Source organism: Osmerus eperlanus, chromosome 3, assembly GCF_963692335.1.
Source record: "Osmerus eperlanus chromosome 3, fOsmEpe2.1, whole genome shotgun sequence".
In the NCBI taxonomy this organism is placed as follows: Eukaryota; Metazoa; Chordata; class Actinopteri; order Osmeriformes; family Osmeridae; genus Osmerus; species Osmerus eperlanus.
Genome location: NC_085020.1, coordinates 3,921,159 through 3,940,960, shown reverse-complemented (window position 1 = coordinate 3,940,960; position 19,802 = coordinate 3,921,159). Strand labels below are relative to the sequence as shown.

The 19,802-nt window shown below is 50.9% G+C and overlaps 3 protein-coding genes across 3 annotated transcripts; 1 reads left to right on the top strand and 2 right to left on the bottom strand.

Annotated features, from left to right (window-relative positions):
• The first annotated feature begins 125 nt into the window (after positions 1-125).
• mrpl30 (mitochondrial ribosomal protein L30) lies at positions 126-1,557 on the top strand. Its single transcript, XM_062456579.1, has 5 exons — positions 126-429; positions 545-622; positions 733-879; positions 1,099-1,172; positions 1,299-1,557. The coding sequence occupies exons 1-5, from the start codon at positions 379-381 to the stop codon at positions 1,429-1,431; spliced, it is 483 nt and encodes a 160-aa protein (XP_062312563.1). The 5' UTR covers positions 126-378; the 3' UTR covers positions 1,432-1,557.
• A 241-nt stretch (positions 1,558-1,798) lies between these two features.
• Positions 1,799-4,674, bottom strand: txndc9 (thioredoxin domain containing 9). Its single transcript, XM_062456578.1, has 5 exons — positions 4,483-4,674; positions 3,750-3,979; positions 3,393-3,511; positions 3,004-3,258; positions 1,799-2,574 (listed from the first exon to the last, which is right to left on the bottom strand). The coding sequence occupies exons 2-5, from the start codon at positions 3,933-3,935 to the stop codon at positions 2,460-2,462; spliced, it is 675 nt and encodes a 224-aa protein (XP_062312562.1). The 5' UTR covers positions 3,936-3,979; positions 4,483-4,674; the 3' UTR covers positions 1,799-2,459.
• A 450-nt stretch (positions 4,675-5,124) lies between these two features.
• On the bottom strand, positions 5,125-19,275 carry rev1 (REV1 DNA directed polymerase). Its single transcript, XM_062456576.1, has 22 exons — positions 18,665-19,275; positions 16,900-16,971; positions 16,647-16,779; positions 15,698-15,866; positions 14,994-15,587; positions 14,013-14,872; positions 12,627-12,713; positions 12,325-12,441; positions 11,448-11,565; positions 10,400-10,528; positions 10,032-10,186; positions 9,633-9,752; positions 9,120-9,340; positions 8,746-8,918; positions 8,378-8,610; positions 8,030-8,250; positions 7,695-7,934; positions 7,463-7,562; positions 7,081-7,280; positions 6,787-6,937; positions 6,500-6,602; positions 5,125-6,224 (listed from the first exon to the last, which is right to left on the bottom strand). The coding sequence occupies exons 2-22, from the start codon at positions 16,957-16,959 to the stop codon at positions 6,113-6,115; spliced, it is 4,296 nt and encodes a 1,431-aa protein (XP_062312560.1). The 5' UTR covers positions 16,960-16,971; positions 18,665-19,275; the 3' UTR covers positions 5,125-6,112.
• Between the last annotated feature and the right edge of the window lie 527 nt (positions 19,276-19,802).

Sequence of the window (19,802 nt, the reverse complement as noted above, 5' to 3'; positions counted from 1 at the left end):
AAATGTTATAATCTTTTACAATGCATTCATAACACTGAATCGTTATTGAAGTTGCAATTTGCAAAACAGTAGGAACTATAACGGTCAGTAATAGATTTCTTTAGGAGCTTTGTTAATGTAACAACATCCTGCTTCCGTTTAAATGTCATAACGAAAGCGTGAAAAACGTTAATGTGTTTTCTAAACTGTGCATAGATTTTTGGACGAAGAGTAGTTTGTGTAAACATGTGAAAATTTTAAAGCATACATATCTTGGAGTAATGTTATATTGACCTCAGTGCCGTCCGCACACGAGTTTACTTTTACAGTAACCTTGGCTTGTCTGCAAGTTTCTCACAAGGTTGCTCAGCATAGCAAGACAAATCAACACAAGTGAAAATGGAAATGATCTTTCGAGCACTTTACTTAAATTTCCCTCGTTCAATAAAGGTAAGATTGTTGTCTATCTACTTTAGAGGTGTACATACTGCTCATGCGGGAGTTTTGGGTTGGTGTGTTCGTTCCATCGTTCCAACGCTGCCTGTCACTGTGTGCATCGTCTCAGACTTTAACAGAAGCCTCGTCGTTGCCATGGTCAATTTCATGCCGCAGCCTGTTCACTAAAGCGCGGATCCCACCAGAGGTGAGAAACGGTGAAGTAGTGAAGCGAGCAATTCAACAAACATTACGATTTGAATATCATCCACATTGGTTCTATTCTGTAGGAGTCTAAATCTCTTACCCTCCCTGCAGGTTCTGGAGGAGAGATCGAAGCAGCATGACAAGTATGGAGGAGACCCAGAGCAGCCTCATAAACTTCACATTGTCACCCGGGTGAAGAGCACTATGCGTCGGCCGTACTGGGAGAAGATGATGATAAAAACTCTTGGCTTGGAGAAGGTAAAACAAGTCTTGTGTGTGTTAGGAATGCCAAATAAAGGAACAGTAGTTTTATGTTTGTAAATAGACGTTAACAGACGGAAATCGCCAATAGGAATGAATAAAAATCCATACTGTACCAGTCATATTTGCACAGCTGTCATCGTGAGATAATATATAAAATATTTATTATGTTGCTCACTTGCTCAGCGATTGTTCCTTTGCCTCACCTCCATTTAGGGACAAGTTCCTGTAATCCACAAGAACATTCCCTCAGTCAACAACCAACTGAAATTTGTAAAGCATCTAGTCAGGTAAAAGTGCAGCACACGTTTCACAAGAGTGAAATAAGAAATAACTAGTCTATCTGCATCCTGGTATTTATTTATTTTGGGGGGAGGCTTTGCTGTCATCATATCCGGCTCCTTTTTCCTGTGCAGGATCCAGCCGCTGAAGCTGCCCTACGGCCTCCCTTCTGAGGAGGACATGGCTGACTCATACCTCAACAGCAAGGGAGAGCTGATAGTACGACGTCTCCTCAAATCTGTGGATCCGAAGGCCCTGGAGTCTTAGCTACCCCCTCTGTGCTCCCAGCACCTCACACCCCCTCTCCCCCCATGGGCTCTCTTCACATTGTATCTTGGCTCCCTTCAAGGAACAATGGAGATGTTTTTCTATTAATTAAAAAAGCAAAATGTGCTACTTTTTCACAGGTTTGTTTGTTGCCACAATAAGGCATTGCATGTATGATTAATGTGCTTGATGGCTTACAAGATTATGTTTCCTTGATTGACAAAACTTTTGTGTTGCATAGAAATTGCAGTCACTACGTTGAGGGCTCTACAAGCAGACTTGGATATTGGCTTGGTTTTATACAAACAGAAGTCACTTTGCAGCTGCTAAATTATAAAATTGTGAACATACTATAAAGTCACATCAGAGTGATTACCAGTTTTCTTTATTAAGATAAAGCACACATTTGTAGGAAAAACTCAACTTGTGCTACTAGCAACACAGAATGGAGTGAAGGAGGGCATATCGGGACTGCAGCTAACTTCCTTGGCACTTGGTTGTTGTTCATGAACAGCTGGGTGACCAGGCCTCTTCCTGTGCATCCAGTCAACAAAGGCAACAGATGACTCCAAGTCTAATACACAAAACATCATGTAAGGCTCTTCAGGGAGTTGCATCATTATGAAATTAAGATGACCGAATTCCATCAATGACACTCATCAGGGATATGAGGGTTATTGTGCTCCCATGAAGTGATCCAAGCTTTGGGAAACTGACATGATCAACAACATCAAATTATATGGATTCAAAAATAATTTATTAATTAATTTAAACCAAAATGGTTTACGTTTGATTGTACATGTTCAATGTATGTGATCAATAATGAATACACACACAAGAACATTGTTATAGAACTTTAAAGATGAAAGAAAAGGGATGACAGACTACATAAAAAAAACAACAGATGGACAAGGAGTTGGTCGGTCTAAGCCCAACATAGGAGTCAGGCTGTCTGCAGGATTCTGACAAGTCAGTGGGTGATGGAGTAGCCCGGAGAGGGAGGAGGAGAGAGGGACGGTGCCGTCTTCCTAGTCTGAGTCAGAGTCTGAGTCGTAGCCTCTCCCTCGAATGGTCTTCTTCTCTACCTTGGTGAACTTTGTCCCTGACTTCTGTGTCAGTGTGGGAGGTTCCATGAGGTTACCACTGGGGAAGAGAGCAAGGACAGGATTGTTACACCAAATTAGCTTGACTGGAACCCTGTGTGTGCTGCCCATGGCCCTGGTTTAACACTCAAATCAGATCCTCCCTTTAAATCAACATATTTTTTTTATTTTCATGTCCTATCTGCTAAAAGAAATTCTCCAAAGACAGGTTTGAAGAGTCATCAAGCAGCACCTGGTACATTTCACATTTAGTCATTTAGCAGACACTCTTATCCAGAGCAACTTACAGTAAGTACAGGGACATTCCCCCGAGGCAAGTAGGGTGAAGTGCTCTGCCCAAGGACACGTCATTTTGCCTGGCAGGGAATCCAACCTTCTAATTACTAGCCCGATTCCCTAACCGCTCAGTCACCTGACTCCCTAGTAGTAAATACTGGCGTGGTACTTCCCAGGTAGGTAAGGTAATCACCTGTAGTTGATGATGTCTGAGCAGCCCAATCTCCATTCCAGCATCTCTGTGGGGAACTCATCCGTGTTCCCCAGATCCGTGAAGCCCACCACGTAGTCCTTGGTCTTGCCATCCTTCACCAGGGCCAGGGTGGGGATCACCTTGATCCGCAGCCTCTCTGTCAGAAAGGGAGCCTTCTCCACGTTCAGCTTCAGGAACTTGGTCTCCAGGTGCTTCTTGGCCAGGATGGCCAGATGCTTGTCTAAGATCTTACATCTATGGAGCAGGAGTGATAACATCATGGGAAATGAGAAAAGAGAGAAGTTAAGAGATTTAGAACACATGAGAGGTCAATAGGGGTCGTGTTTATAGAGCCCCGGAGCCCAACGTTTCTAGAATGTATTTCTTACCTGAATGTGGAATCTTTGTAGAAATGGCATACTGTGTTCTTGCTATCCTTGACCTCTGCAAAGAAGTCTTTCTCACTGGGAATCTCCCTGTACTCCCCATGTCCTTTAGAAATCCACTCCTTGAGAAAGACAACAGTTGCATGAATGTTCCAGTGATGATTAGCGATGCATCTAGAAAACATTCTGGATTTTTCTAGTGTTTTAAAACAGAGTTGCCGCACATTCATTTAGTCACCGAATCCGTTATTACGGCAATTCAACAGTGTGCTTCCTCCAAAGCACACGGCATTTTGATAGATGTACTGTAATGCAGCCTGTAACTTAACACCCCTGGTCCACCCCTTCATTCCTCCTAACCTGCTTCTGTTTCTGGGCTTTCTTCAAGGCCTCTAGTCTCCTCTCCTTCAGTTTCTCCAAGTCGTCGTCATCCATTCGTTCCAGCTTGTTTAGTTCTGCGTCCACCTGCTCCTCGACCATGCGTGCAGACTGCAGAACCTGATGCTCTAGGGCCTTTGCCATAATCTCCATTGACTGACTGGCCATGATGAATCCTCTCTGAAGCCGTCTGACGCACTGACACTTGCAACCTGGGGTTAAAACGTTGATTGAATAGAAATTCACATAGCTTTGTTAAGTGCTAGCCTGAAACATTTTTTAAAAGTATACTAGCAGACAGTTGGCTAGCTTGAAGTTTATACGGCTACTACTGTAACCTGGTCACAGGTGACCATGGCAACGAAACCTTGATCTTAGCCAGCTCTAATCATTTTCAATAAAATAAAATAATAAAATTTGCAAGGTGACAAATGTTGGACACCAACGGACTATCCTACGTCGCTAGGTTTGTTGGTGCTAACGGCATGTAGTCATTGCTAGCTAGTAACTTAGTCAGCAACACTGACTGGGTCTCGGCTAATGCGCAGAGCTAGCTAGCTCTAACTAGCCTAGCTAGCTATCTTTAACGTGGAGTCACATGAAGCGCATCTAAACTAGAGATATCACTCAGACATTGCGCATACCATCATGAAAGTACAACCCGACAAAGTCCAGAATTTTAGACACACATGAATTCGTGTTAACAACACTGTACCTTGCTGTTCCTTCTGATAGCTGTCCGTGCGAAAAGGCAAACCTTTGTTGATGCAGCGGCGCAGAGGTTTGACGCCTGGGCGGGGGGACGGGGGCCTTTGTGATACCAGAGAATGTCTGTCGTCATATTGTAGTCCAAAGTCACCCGCGAAAGGGTCCTGTTCGGACTTCCGGGTTGTAAGGAAGTCCTTCACAGGGAAAATGTGTACTGTATTTAGCTCTAACTATGTAGAGCTAATACGTTTTGTGGGTGAAAATTAGATTTTTGGTAGGCCCTATGTATGTATTTTCAATTTAGAGCTAGTGATGTCGAGCTTTCTGGTGCATTGAAGCTTTCATTCCACGAGGTATACACTAGTGCCACCAGCTGGTCAAGATACTTTGGATAAACCACATTTTTCTAATATCCCACTTGCCACTGACCTTATGATCCATTTACTGCAGTATTTACTTCCTTAACCGGGACTCAATCCCATCTCTGTAATTGTTTCCTATATACATAATGAAACTGTTGCTCTTCACTGGTCTTCAGGCCACAAGCAATATGTGCACTTTTGACATTCCTTCTGTCAAAACTGTTCTGAATGAAGTGACAACAACGACGCCAAATATATTCCCTCCAGTGAACAGTCACCACACAGAGTAAATGTTTCTAGCAGAGTTCAGTTTATTATCAAGTTTTTAGAAAACATACAAATGATCAGGTCACAGCTTCAGGTCTTCAGGCACAGGTCAGCAGTGATAGAAATGAAGACTGACCAAAAACAAACCCTCGACTTTCCCTTTACAAGAGACATTGGAGGTGAGGGGGAAAAGCAAGCTAATACAGTTAGAAACCACAACATAGATGGCTCACATGAGTGAACCTCATTTACAAAACTCAAAATGATGGAGGGTGTCCCGTTTCTCTTTAGAACTACATTCATTACACCAGTACTCCAAATACAACCATGATATACACAGTGGTTAAGTACAGATCTTTTTTTGTGGAGATCACTTCAACAGCTTTCTCATCCCGCACCAAGTTGTACCCTCTCTTTCTTCTAACCTTGCATGATCTCGACAGAACTTTGACCATAGGCTTGACTACCATGAGTCTCGTATCCAGGAAATGACAACGAACATCGGCGAAGAAAACAAACAGTCCGTAAATACAACAATAGAAAACAAATAAACTCTTCTTTACATAAACAAGCTTTTGTTCATGAAAAAAACTTTTGAAGTAGACGAAGCTTTGAAAACTTCACTTATATGCTTTAACAACAGTTTGGCACTTTTTAGCGGAAGAAAATGTACAAAATTGTTTAGATTAAAAAAAACAAAAAACAAAGCCGATACAACCCAGGCTGTAGTGTTTTTGTCTCTGCTTGGCAGCCATGACAGTTAGTCTCTGCTTGGCACCCATGACAGTTTGTCTCCGCTTGGCAACCATGATAGGCTGACATGTCAGGGTGGATTGTGAGAGAAGGACTAACGAAAAACAGAATATACACTGAGGATCTAGACGAGGACAGGTGGGGGGGGGGGGTTGGAGGTCATGTGTCTCTCTCCGCTTAGCTTCAGCGATTTCTGGAAATGACATCTGAGAAGGAGGAGTGGTTCCTCGCTTTCTCCTTCGCTCCCCTCCTCTCCTAGGTGATCTTGAGCATGCTGCCGTAGGTCTGCTGCACCACCACCTGCACGTTGTCCAGGATGAAGTCGAAGGCCATGCCCCACACAGACTCCTCCGACTGCTGCATTAGCCTGCGGGAGAAACAAAGGATGTAGCTCAGCGGTCAAGGATTCTGACTGCAGACCAAGAGGTCGCAGGGTGAAATCCCGCCCCCGGACGTCGCTTCGGATAAAAGCATCTACTAAATGAACCCATTACACAGGAGCAGAGAAGACCACAACAGTGGGAGGAAGACATCATTATGAAACGAGTTTAGCTTTTCAGTCTTACTGACACCGGTGTGTGTCCTTCTATATTGCTTCTTCATGTTTTAGAGCAGACAGCAGTATAGCCCAGGGATCTGTACCTCTTCATGTATTTGATGACCAGGTCCAGCTTCTCCAGGTCCTTGTCATCTATGAGGTCAGTGCAGTACTTGACCACCTGCAGAATGTCCTCCTCCATGGGTTCTGAGAGGGGGGGGGGGAAACACAGCATTGAGAACAGCCAGCAGCAGTCTTCCTGTTTCTAAACTATAACAGTGACTCACATTCCCCCAACATACATGAAACAGGATGACTCATCATCCCCCCCCCCCCCCCCCATCTACCCAGCTGAGATGGTAGGACCCAACCCATGCCCCCCCCCACCTACCTGAGATGGAAGTGACCCACTCCCGGAGGAGGGTCCTAATGTCAGTGAAGTCGCAGGCTCCGGCCAGGGCAGGGGAGGGGCGGGGGGTGAACTTGGACAGTGGCTCCTGAACAGCCTCTTTCAGGGAGGAGGTGGAGGGTGCGTTCTCTGTCTGAGGAGGAAGATAAAGGGATGTGTCGGTTGATTTAAGGTGGCTACCTAAGGCGAGCAATCAAGTTTTCAACAATGCACCGGAACCTAATCTGAGTCAATCAATGGAAGATGTTGGTGAGGGATATGTGACCCCGCCCTTACCTTATGTCCATTGGGCAGGTCCCTAGATCGGAGCGGTAGAGCTGTCACTGGGCTGCTTTCTGGGCGGGGCCTCTTCAAAGGGGAGTGGCCTTTCTTTGCAGGGCTTCCTGCGTTCTTTCTCTTGTAGCGGCGTTTCACCCGCCCCACGGAACCCGCCGGCCCCGACTGTTTCAGCTGCAACAGAGGGTTCCTCTGCTCCACTAGAGGGAGAGCGCAGGGATACAAATCCAAGAATTACATTCAGATAAAACTCTGTAGTTCTTTATTTATATAAAATATTGTAGAAAACTCTGTAGAAGTTTTGAATAGTAGTAGTAATATTGACAGTTCCTTCTACCAAGTGTAGACGTGAAGTTGTGGTAGAGAATTTCCTGCGACATACCCACAATGCCCTGGGGCGAGGCGTTCTCCCTGCGGCTGTATGCTGAGCGGAGCTCTTCCTGGAGCTCTTTGGGGAGGGCGGCAAACACATCCGGGTCAACCTACCCCCCGGAGAGGAACACACAACACAGGGACTGTGTGACACAGCACAGAGGGATCCACAAGAACCAGACGTGGTGACCTGTTCTGGTGTGTGTGTGTGTGTGTGTGTGGGGGGGGGGGGGGGGCAGTACCTGGGAGAAGTCTGGCAGCTCCAGGAAAATGCCCGTGGAGCCAGACTGGTTGGGGATTTGCAGAACCAGGGTGCCGACAGGAGGGGCGTGGTGGGGAGAGGAGGGAGGCAGGGGTGGGGAGGAGGGCGGTGGGGGTGCAGGGGGCTGGTCACGGGGGGCCCTCCTGTCTCGGTGGGTCCAGGACTCCTCCACCTGCTCCCTCAGCTCAGCCGGCAGGGCTGCCAGCACCGAGCGGTCCACCTGACAACCACAACAACCAGACCTGGTCAAGAGCTCTGGTCACCCCCTGATCCCCCAGCCCCCACCACCCGTGTTGAGGACGTGACCTCTGGTACCTGTGACGGCGAGGGCACCTCGATGCTGAGGTTGAGGCGGCCGTGGGCGTGGTTTGGGGTTCGTGGAGGTGGAGGCGGCTCCCCTTTGCTCGTCCCTGGGAATGGCTCAGCGGGAGTGGGGAGGCGGGGAGGGGTAGGGGAGGGACACGGGGGCAGGGCTCTGGGAGAAGAAGCCATCGTCTGATTGGAGGTTGGGTCTGCGGTTGAAACATTATGGAGTTCTAAGTAGAGAGAGAGAGAAGGGGAAAGAATGTCACAATTCCTAGAGCAGGGTAACTCCTGAGAGGCAGGCGATTTTATGATTTAATACATCCAATAATATACAGCCTTAAATAGACACACACACACCTGTGTTGTTGGGTTTTGCTGCAGGGGCTCTCTGAGCCGTGAACATGTCCTTGATGGAGCGGGTTCTGGAGCCAGCGGGGTCCTGGCCTGCAGAGTGGGCCCCCTCGAGGAGCTGCACCTGGAGGCCCACCCCCCTCATCTCCTGCACCTCCAGCTTCATGGTGTGGAACAACTTGATGATTTCACTGGCTATCACCTGACCGCTGTCTGTGGGCTGGGCCATGGTCACTGACCTGAGGGGGGAGAAGGAGGGGGAGAGAGAAGGAGAAGGTTCATCAAGCAATCGCTTGAATCAACAACTACACAAATACATGTAGTTCTCCAGGATAAGGGACTAGGATGTTGAGGTATAAGTCCCTCTCTTTCACCTGGCCAGGTTGTCACAGATCCCGTGACCTCCGTACTTCGCTGGCTCCACCGGCGCCCCCGGCCTCCGCACCATGACCTTCAGGGTCATCCTCCGACCCCTTAGCCCCGCCTCCTGGAGACGGCGCTCGACTTCCATGGACAGGTTGGTCAGGAACAGCTCGGCCTCCTCCACCTGGAAGAAACGAGAGGGAGGGAGGGAAGGAGGGAGAGAGGGAGGGGGACAGAGGGAATGAGATTAAGGGAAGAGAGGAGACAGAGGATATGAAATGTGAGGAGATAAACAGAAGAGTGAGTTCGCTGAACAGAACGAGAGGAAGTAAGAATAGAATGTGAGCGAGTGTATCGACAGGATGCCCACTCTCCCGGCCCTGACCTGGGTGAAGCGGATGTTGTAGTTCATCTCTGCTGAGACGGACTTCCTCTCCTTCTCGCTGCGCACCGGCCGGTCGTCCAGGCCTCGGCAGAACCGGTACAGCGTCTGTCCGGTGCGCGGGCCGAACTCCTTCTGCAGCCGCGTCAGGGACACCTGCTGCAGGTCGCCACACGTCCTCACCCCCAGAGACGCCAGCTTGACGCCCATCGACCGCCCCACGCCTGCCAGAGAGAGAGAGGGGGGGGGGGGGGGTCAACCTCGGTCCCAGACTGTCAATTTGGATTTTTCTGTGCTTGATTATTTTTGTCTGGCATATTGAAACCAATGGGAAACTATCATTTAAAATATCCAATGGTCTCTCCAACCAGTTCTGCCCTGCTCAATGACATCAGACAGTTATAAATACACATTTTTTATCCTCTGGTACACAGAGAAATGTGTGTCGTCCGTAGGAGACAAAGAAGTGTCTGTTATGCATGGTGCGACCAGCAGATGGTGCTGTAGGCCACACACCTGGCAGGCTGGTGACAGACTTCTCCCTGATGAAGTCATCCACTTCCTCCGACCGCAGGAAGTACTGCCCGTCTGGCTTGGCCTTGCGGATCGCCATCCGAGCCAGCAGGATGTTGGAGGCTGCAGGAGGGGGGGGGTCAGAGGTTACATTTGGGACGGGACAGGAAGTAGGGCGGGGGAGGGCGCAGGTGTGGAGGATTCGAACCGTACGGGCAGAATGGAGGAAATGAAGCCAATTTCCTTTACATTCGAGCTACTTAATATCTTTCTAAATGTCTATCTTTGGGGTGGGCTGTCTTGCAGTATAAAACAGTTTATATATTAGAATAACAGCAGCCTGTATGGATAAAAGGCTCCATAAAGACAGAGTGGTGGAGACAGACAGGTGACGGCCCTCACCCATGCCGACCGAGGCGCAGCACCCGGTGCGGTCCCTGACGTCGGCTCTCACGGCGCTGGCCAGCTCGTCTGGGGTGACGCCCAGCTCCGCCAGCAGGGAGGAGCCGTCCACCAGCGCCTCGTCACAGCTCAGGGCCTCGATGTCGTGGGTGTAACTGGGGAGGGGGTAGCAAACTTTGTAGAGATAGTGCGAGAGGGAGGGAAAGTTGGAGAGAATGACAGAGCGAGCAGAGACAGAGAGAGCAAGAGAGAATGAGAGAGAGGGCAAGAGAGAATGAGAGAGAGAATGAGAGAGAGCAAGAGAGAATGAGAGAGAGCAAGAGAGAATGAGAGAGAATGAGAGAGAGCAAGCGTGTGTGTGTCCTCACCTGGCCAGGGTTTCATACATGGCCAGAGCCACTTCTTTGTAGGCCTGGAAGTCATAAGGGACAGACTGCAGGGAGGGGCACAGCTGCTTGGCCTGGCCAAAATACATCCCGTTCTTCACCCCCGCCTGCCTATGGGGGGCAAGCACACACACACACACTTTATGAATGGAGGCAGGCATTTAAAACCCTGTCTGCAGTCAGATTGTGAGTGTGTGTGTGTGTGAGAGAGTGTGTGTTTTACCTGTGTGTGTGTGTGAGAGAGTGTGTGTTTTACCTGCAGTCAGATTGTGAGTGTGTGTGTGTGTGAGAGAGTGTGTGTTTTACCTGTGTGTGTGTGTGAGAGAGTGTGTGTTTTACCTGCAGTCAGATTGTGAGTGTGTGTGTGTGTGAGAGAGTGTGTGTTTTACCTGTGTGTGTGTGTGAGAGTGTGTGTTTTACCTGCAGTCAGATTGTGAGTGTGTGTGTGTGTGAGAGAGTGTGTGTTTTACCTGTGTGTGTGTGTGAGAGAGTGTGTGTTTTACCTGTGTGTGTGTGTGTGAGAGTGTGTTTTACCTGCAGTCAGATTGTGAGTGTGTGTGTGTGTGAGAGAGTGTGTGTTTTACCTGTGTGTGTGTGTGAGAGAGTGTGTGTTTTACCTGTGTGTGTGTGTGTGAGAGTGTGTGTTTTACCTGCAGTCAGATTGTGAGTGTGTGTGTGTGTGAGAGAGTGTGTGTTTTACCTGTGTGTGTGTGTGAGAGAGTGTGTGTTTTACCTGTGTGTGTGTGTGAGAGAGTGTGTGTTTTACCTGTGTGTGTGTGTGAGAGAGTGTGTGTTTTACCTGTGTGTGTGTGTGAGAGAGTGTGTGTTTTACCTGTGTGTGTGTGTGAGAGAGTGTGTGTTTTACCTGTGTGTGTGTGTGAGAGAGTGTGTGTTTTACCTGTGTGTGTGTGTGAGAGAGTGTGTGTTTTACCTGTGTGTGTGTGTGAGAGAGTGTGTGTTTTACCTGTGTGTGTGTGTGAGAGAGTGTGTGTTTTACCTGCGTGTGTGTGTGAGAGAGTGTGTGTTTTACCTGGCCTCGTAGCTGCAGGAGGCGATCTCCGCCCTGGACAGCTCCAGGTCCAGCCCGTTGCCATGGGAAACAGGGCCGTTGGGCTCGGGGCTGGTCTCCATGTCCTCGTCTAGACTCCCTGACACACAGGAAGCATCCAGACACAAGTCAAACAAGGTTGTGTGTGTCTCACCAGGTTGGGGGTGTGTGTGTGTCTGTGTCTCACCAGGTTGTGTGCGTGTGTGTTTCACCTGGTTGTGTGTGTGTCTCACCTGGTTGGGGGTGTGTGTGTCTCACCTGGTTGGGTGTGTGTGTGTCTCACCAGGTTGTGTGCGTGTGTGTCTCACCTGGTTGGGGGGGTGTGTCTCACCTGGTTGGGGGGGTGTGTCTCACCTGGTTGGGGGTGTGTGTGTCTCACCAGGTTGGGGGTGTGTGTGTCTCACCAGGTTGAGGGTGTGTGTGTCTCACCAGGTTGGGGGGGTGTGTCTCACCTGGTTGGGGGGGTGTGTCTCACCTGGTTGGGGGTGTGTGTGTCTCACCAGGTTGGGGGTGTGTGTGTCTCACCAGGTTGAGGGTGTGTGTGTCTCACCAGGTTGGGGGTGTGTGTCTCACCAGGTTGAGGGTGTGTCTCACCTGGTTGGGGGTGTGTGTGTCTCACCAGGTTGTGTGTGTGTCTCACCTGGTTGGGGGTGTGTGTGTCTCACCTGGTTGGGGGTGTGTGTGTCTCACCAGGTTGTGTGTGTGTGTCTCACCTGGTTAGGGGTGTGTGTCTCACCTGGTTAGGGGTGTGTGTCTCACCAGGTTGGGGGTGTGTGTGTCTCACCTGGTTGGGGGTGTGTGTGTCTCACCTGGTTGGGGGTGTGTGTGTCTCACCTGGTTGGGGGTGTGTGTGTCTCACCTGGTTGGGGGTGTGTGTACTTCCTTTGGTAGTACTTCTGCTCCAGCTGGGGGTTAGTCCCCGCCCTATGGGCCACCTGGCCACTCCCCCGGTTACTGGTGACAGCCACAGGCTTCCCTACAGGAACACACACACACGTGGAACACACATTTAACGGTTAAGCTGTTTAACCATTAACACCAGACCCAAAATGATTCAATCTGGCCATGTTGATATCACAGATTTAATCAAATGTAAAAAGAAACTGTGGATATTAGTTGTATTATTTGACAGTGTGTGTGTCCTGAGGTAGGTCTCCTTGCCTTTAAGATCTGTCCGGTGTCTGATCCCCACAGACACGAAGAAACAGTCCATATCCACATGGAGAATACAGGACTTGACACTAGGTGCTATAGACACACCGGATAAACACACACACAGTAAGAGTACATCCAAGCCCACGGCTACACTGTCATTCTGCAGTTTTCAATTACAATTTCTCTCTCACCTCACCCACTTCACAGCTTCCCTCTCCTTACACACCCACACCCCCAGCCCCCCTCTCCCTCCCCCCTCCAGTGTACCCGTGTCTGGCCTGTGTGCGGAGCTCCTCTCCCCCTCCAGTGTACCCGTGTCTGGCCTGTGTGCGGAGCTCCTCTCCCCCTCCAGTGTACCCGTGTCTGGCCTGTGTGCGGAGCTCCTCTCCCCCTCCAGTGTACCTGTGTCTGGCCTGTGTGCGGAGCTCCTCTCCCCCTCCAGTGTACCTGTGTCTGGCCTGTGTGCGGAGCTCCTCTCCCCCTCCAGTGTACCTGTGTCTGGCCTGTGTGAGGAGCTCCTCTCCCCCTCCAGTGTACCTGTGTCTGGCCTGTGTGCGGAGCTCCTCTCCCCCTCCAGTGTACCTGTGTCTGGCCTGTGTGCGGAGCTCCTCTCCCCCTCCAGTGTACCTGTGTCTGGCCTGTGTGCGGAGCTCCTCTCCCCCTCCAGTGTACCTGTGTCTGGCCTGTGTGCGGAGCTCCTCTCCCCCTCCAGTGTACCTGTGTCTGGCCTGTGTGCGGAGCTCCTCTCCCCCTCCAGTGTACCTGTGTCTGGCCTGTGTGCGGAGCTCCTCTCCCCCTCCAGTGTACCTGTGTCTGGCCTGTGTGCGGAGCTCCTCTCCCCCTCCAGTGTACCTGTGTCTGGCCTGTGTGCGGAGCTCCTCTCCCCCTCCAGTGTACCTGTGTCTGGCCTGTGTGCGGAGCTCCTCTCCCCCTCCAGTGTACCTGTGTCTGGCCTGTGTGCGGAGCTCCTCTCCCCCTCCAGTGTACCTGTGTCTGGCCTGTGTGCGGAGCTCCTCTCCCCCTCCAGTGTACCTGTGTCTGGCCTGTGTGCGGAGCTCCTCTCCCCCTCCAGTGTACCTGTGTCTGGCCTGTGTGCGGAGCTCCTCTCCCCCTCCAGTGTACCTGTGTCTGGCCTGTGTGCGGAGCTCCTCTCCCCCTCCAGTGTACCCGTGTCTGGCCTGTGTGCGGAGCTCCTCTCCCCCTCCAGTGTACCTGTGTCTGGCCTGTGTGCGGAGCTCCTCTCCCCCTCCAGTGTACCCGTGTCTGGCCTGTGTGCGGAGCTCCTCTCCCCCTCCAGTGTACCCGTGTCTGGCCTGTGTGCGGAGCTCCTCTCCCCCTCCAGTGTACCCGTGTCTGGCCTGTGTGCGGAGCTCCTCTCCCCCTCCAGTGTACCTGTGTCTGGCCTGTGTGCGGAGCTCCTCTTCAGACGCTCCTTCCCTGGGAAAGTGGCTTCCCCTGCTGCTCGGCGCCGGCACTGCAGAGCGTTCACGTACTCCGAGAACTCCGTCCTCCACGTGGAGATGTGATGCAGGCGAGAGTGGGAGTAGAACTCTGCGATGATCCCGCCTCCCGCCCCGCCCACCTGTCTAGGGGCTTTCACTGATTGGTCCCGTCCCTCCGGAGGGGCAGGGTTAGAGGGGAAGGCATTGTGGTGACAGCCATTCAGGCGCACAGGGGAGGGGCCGGGATTCGTCTTATTGAGATTTGACACTGATTGACGGGCGTTCTGAGGCTGGGATTGGCAGGCTTGGCGAGGGCGGGACTCCGATGCGGCTATGGCCTCCTCATAAGTGGGCGGGGGGGGTTTGAGTCTCTGCTCATTGGCTGGTTGGGGGTTGCCTCCTCTGGAGTGGTGATTTACAGGAAGAGGTGGAGGGGGTTGTCCAGGGGGGCTGTGAGGATGCGTGGGGGGGTGGGTGAGGGGGTGCGGTGGGGGGCTGGAGGGCCGGGGAGAAACAGACACACCAGGAGACCCCCTGCCAGGACTGGGGCGCGTGCCCGGGGGCTGGAACCGGTCCGAGCCCCGGTCAGAAGCAGGCTTGTGGGAGGGGGGACATGCAGGGGTGGGTGACAGGTCCAGGGGCTTTAAGGCACCGTTTACAGGGTGGACGTGTCCGTTGGTCAGGGAGGGCGGAGGCTCCTTCACCCCCCTGGGGGGTCTGACAGGACAGGGGGGGTCGTCGCCTGCCTCCTGTTGCACCCCGTTCACCTTGGGCCACAGAGCATCGTGGGAGCTTTGTAGTGATCCGTTCCTAGAAGAAGAAAACAGGTACATTGTGAACATGGCACGTCATGACAATGCATATACCTCCTTATGCTAAAAACATGACCAGGCTTCCTGAGCAACACATTCCTGCTTCCACCAGTACTCACAATCTTAAGCTGAGGTTGTGGTAGCTGTGCTGGATGTGGCTGGAGGACAGGCTGGGTTCCAGGGGAGAGCGGCCCGATGACAAGTGCTCGTGGCTGGGATGGGCCGACTGACGGCTGGCCTTGGGGGGGGTGTAGGGAAGGGGCGAGCGCACCCAGCCGGGCAGAGGCTGCCCTGTGCCGTGTGGATGGGAGGGTGGGTCTGGGTCGGAGGGGACAGGGACGGGGTTGGGGAAAGGGCTGTAGAGGCCGGGCCCCTGGCCGAGGAGGTTGGACTGGGGGCTGGGGAGGTTGGGAGAGAAGTGGGGGTTTAGGAGCTCGGCAAGGGGGGAGTTGTGAACAGGGTATGGTTGAGGATAAAGGTGCAGAAGGGAATGGTAGTTTCCTGGGTGTAGGGGGACGTGGCTGGGGAGGAGGCCGGGCTGGGGCTGATCGTGCCTGGAGACAGGGCCGTGGAGGCTGGGTAGAGGCTGGCCCAGGCTGGGTCCAGCTGCCGTCTCTGGGGCCTGGCGCACACACACACTGGGAAAGCTAAGGCCTTTCTGCTTGGCGTAGAGCTGGTACTGCAGGTAGGAGAGGAGGTGGCCGGCCTTGATGCTGTTCAGACAGGAGGAGGGCCACCGTGGGAGCAAATGTAAGGGTTAAGAGTCCACACACACAGTCCCGCCCTCCCCCCCCCCACACACACACACACAGAGTACACACACCTGTCAGTGATCCACTCGGGCCGGACCACCTTCTCCCCTCTGAGCTCCTGGATCTTGCTGTTGGGCAGGTTGGTGGCGATGATGTGGGTGGTCTTGGAGCGGGAGTAGTACAGGTGGAACTGCCCCCCGTGTAGCATCATCAGTCTACGCAGCTCGTCCACACTGGGGTCTGCATACACACACAGGGTGCCCAACACACACAGGGTGCCCAACACGCACACACACACACACACACACACACAGGGTGCCCAACACACACACACACAGGGTGCCCAACACACACACAAAAAAAGGGTCCGTTAACAGAGGTCCAAATGTGATCAAATCCAGCTCTAACTTTAAGGCTGTATTGAGATATATTAAGGGGCTAGACCAGAGATGACAGTTAATTCTACTTAAGTCACAGCCAATCAGGCGTCCCTCATGACTCACAGCTAGAAGCTTCAGCTTCCTGAACATTTACATATCCAATCTATTTTCATGCGGCAGACCCACTGAGAAGGGATGAGATTGAAATAAAGAGTCTACTTTTTTTGACTATCAACATTTGTAATGGAGGATTGAAAAAAATGTTATATAAAGTAAATGAGAAACATGGGGGACCCAGAGAGATGGTGGTGGAGAGGGAGATAAACCCAGGCAGGAGAAGAGCACATGGCTCTGTGTGGCTCAGCTCAGAACTACACCAGAACCATCCTTAAGAGCAGCCCACCACCACCATAACCACCACCCTCTCCCCTCCACCCTCTCCCCACCACTCTCTCCCCTCTCCCCACTCCACCCTCTCCCCTCCACTCCACTCCACTCCACTCTCCACCCTCTCCACCCTCTCCCTCTGTCACAGCTCGCCCCTGCCAGCTGGTCTGAGCTACACCAGCCTGTGTTTGGTGTTTGGGAGCAGCGTACAGCTGGAGGGCTGCGGGCGATGATGCCTGTTCAGCCTGCTCACCTGTGTAGCCATTGACGTAGATGGCCACCCCGTTGAAGATGGCGGAGCAAGCCCCGTCCTTTTGCTTCTCTCTGGGGGCGTCCGTCTTGAACTGCTCCTCCAGTTTGGACACCTTGGCAGCCATGTAGCCCCCCTAAGGGCCAATGAGAACACAGATACGGAGGGGTCATGACCTCTCGGCGGGGGGCAATCGCAGGTGCTGATACCGAAGATGCCGGGGGAACCAGGAAGGTCGTGTCGGAATGTTACTCACGCTGCTAGCCCACCCGCTGTCATCGTTGGCTCTCTTCTTCCCCCATCCACCTCGACTCATACTGAGTGACACCTGAGAGAGAGACAGAGAGAGAGACAGAGAGAGACAGAGACAGAGAGAGAGAAAGAGAGAAAGAGAGAGAGACAGTCCAATGCATAAGAAGCATTTGTACCATAGACTAACCCAATATGCTAACACACTAGACAAACAGACTGGTTTGTTTTTATCAGCAATGTGAGGTATCGATCTGTGGCTCCTTACACTTATTAGGCTGTATTCTCATTAGTGAGCCATACAGGCTGATGTTTATCAGGCCTTAACAGCCAACAAGACCCTGAATCTGGGTGCCTGTCTGCCTACCGGTCTTTCTGCAAGCCGGACTGTGTGTCTGTCTGTATCAGCATAACCTCTGGAGCAACATAAGGCCAGGTTATATAGACACAGAAGCATCGGTTGTAAGAACACATTCTCATTTGTCTGACTGTCAACCTGCTGCCCAGCATTTGTGTCAGTCTAATATGATTGTGGTGTGAGTTTTACAGCTATTTGGTCAGGTGTAGCAATCATGCAAATGACTGTAATATGAGGAACACCACTGTCGTAAGGCAGAGACATATGGTCACACGTGGAACAGAGAATGAACCATGCATTACAGTAGGCAGAATGGGGAACTGAATCAATTAATCAATACAGATATAGTTGGAACAAAGGCTAGATCAAGGCCCTGACACTGACAGCCATTATCAAAGTCTAGCCGACAGATGCTTTGTTCATGTGTCACTCCTACGGTCGGTATTCCGTATAGTGGCTAATCACCCTCACCCTAACCACCCCGTCTCAGCTACACAAAGGAAGATGCCACCAAAGATATGCAGCATTTGCCTCCCTTTTGTCAAGAAGCTTGTGTGAGAGGTTAAAGTCAACGGAAGGCTAGGCTACCATACCAAATTATACGCCGTCTAATGTTAGCTATTGTAATCAATGCGGGTTACGGGGTCATGCCAGCTAACACACAGAAGATTTTGTAGAGTTTTTAAGGTCACTGTGACGCGGACTGATTATAGCAAGGCAAGCCAGCCCCCCAGTGTCTCCTGAGTCTACCTCGATCTGAGCACAATCCAAGAGTATTGGTACACTGCATGGCTGGCTGAACATGCACGAATGTAGTTAGTTGATTTTTCTGTTCATCGCTCTTAAGCTACATAATGCTAGTTTACGTTATCCAAGTTTGCAGGTCAGCTACATGGGAATTTAGTGTCAGAGAGCGATTGCTATCTTTCCAATGCACCACATCGCCGTCAAGTGGAGGGACAACTGGCAAGAATAACGTACAGAAGCCAAAACTCTGCAAGGGCAGTGAGTGCCGTCTCGACATGTTGTGCCTGCTGCCTCACAGTCCCATGTGATTTGACCTGGCTAGTTTTGCAACTAACACCGCTAGCTAGCTAGTTAGCATGACTAAAAAAATGATTTTAAAGACGACGAACATCACGCACTGGCCGGGGATATGCAACACATAACAGACAAATTACATTATCCACAACAATGATGGAAGATCGCTACCTAAAACGTCGCAACACCACGACTGTTCAGTATACGGATACGTTATATAGTATTCCGTGAGGACATTTTCCAATATCGCATATCCGTTACATAATTGCCAAACAATGAAATGCGTGCATGACACGAGGTGCATCAGTTACTGTGAGTTACAAAGTGCCTACACACTTCTATGCTCCCATGTCAGCGGAAGTCCCCTTCTCACCTTTTCTCCTGCTTAACGACTTGCGTTTGTGCAACCAAGCCGACAAAATAACGTCCACGCTGCCCAGACTTAAAAAGATAGTTTGAATGTGTTACTCCTTATGCAGAGTTTGGAGTAAATGTCGTTCTCTAGTCTGGACTGTTCCTATCTTCACATGGTTTCTTAAAATTTCGATCAACCTCCTCCGTGTACTCTCCATTTCGTCTCCACTCCACAAGCGACTCCCCGGCTCCTCCTCTGGCTGTTTACCGCCTTGATCCCCTCTCTCGCCGACCCGCTGACTGACAGCTGGTCATGTCTGCTGTCATACCGCCATCACGCGGCCAGTCGATGGTACTGTGCTTGTCGCAGGGCTGTGAAATTGTAGAACGGTATATTCCATTCGCCTACCAACGGAGTCCTTTCAGGACGGGCTAGGAGAATGGTTAGCTGTTTACAATATTGTTGCAAAAAAAAAAAAACTGGAAGTTTGAGTCATATGGTAGTGTCTGTATACACCATTAATATTTCTGATGACGACTGCAATTGAAAGGGTCAAATTGGGGCTCGTGCTGCATTCATGCAGACACAGCCTCCTCGTGTCCCCAGAAAACCTGGCACGCGCACCAACCGGACGATGACGCAGGCGTGTGCAAGGAATACTTAAGCTTTGGACCGCCTATCTACGTGCCTGTATCTACTAAAGCTGCAAAAAACCCTGGGATCCCGATGATACCTTTTAATAGGACAATGAGAGTCATTTTGTCAAACTGATAGCCTATCATTTATGTCGATGATCTGTTTTATTACTCGTACAAGTGTGCGCATATGTTTTGTTCTTCAAACCGCTACGGTGGTGCGTAATCCAAATGTAAACATCTACAACGCAGGTAAACAGTGTTACCGTAATTGTTTAGCCACCGGACTATAAAAAAATCTTTAAGTTTTAAGTTGCTTTTCATTCATTGAAAGATGCATTTTCAATGAGGATTACATTTTTGAGCATTCACCAAACCTCATAACAACCGGGTGTATATAACCGAATCTTCTCCAGTCCTATTGGCTGTTCTGTGATTTGTTGCCATGGCTCCAGACAGGATGTTGCTGCTGAGGTCTGGGGTAGCCGGCTTCTTATTGGCGCGGAGGTCGGCTGACAGAC

Coding starts and splice junctions, on each gene's coding strand:
- rev1 (XM_062456576.1), bottom strand. CDS start 16,959: ATGAGTCGAGGTGGATGGGGGAAGAAGAGAGCCAACGATGACAGCGGG. Junction 9,753..10,031: donor CTGCGCCTCGGTCGGCATGG/GTGAGGGCCGTC, acceptor CCCCTCCTGCAG/CCTCCAACATCCTGCTGGCT. Junction 7,281..7,462: donor CTCGCCCCAGGGCATTGTGG/GTATGTCGCAGG, acceptor CTCTCCCTCTAG/TGGAGCAGAGGAACCCTCTG.
- txndc9 (XM_062456578.1), bottom strand. CDS start 3,935: ATGGCCAGTCAGTCAATGGAGATTATGGCAAAGGCCCTAGAGCATCAG. Junction 3,512..3,749: donor AAGCCCAGAAACAGAAGCAG/GTTAGGAGGAAT, acceptor GTCTTTCTCAAG/GAGTGGATTTCTAAAGGACA. Junction 2,575..3,003: donor TCAGACATCATCAACTACAG/GTGATTACCTTA, acceptor TCTCTTCCCCAG/TGGTAACCTCATGGAACCTC.
- mrpl30 (XM_062456579.1), top strand. CDS start 379: ATGGAAATGATCTTTCGAGCACTTTACTTAAATTTCCCTCGTTCAATA. Junction 623..732: donor AAGCGCGGATCCCACCAGAG/GTGAGAAACGGT, acceptor CCCTCCCTGCAG/GTTCTGGAGGAGAGATCGAA. Junction 880..1,098: donor AAACTCTTGGCTTGGAGAAG/GTAAAACAAGTC, acceptor ACCTCCATTTAG/GGACAAGTTCCTGTAATCCA.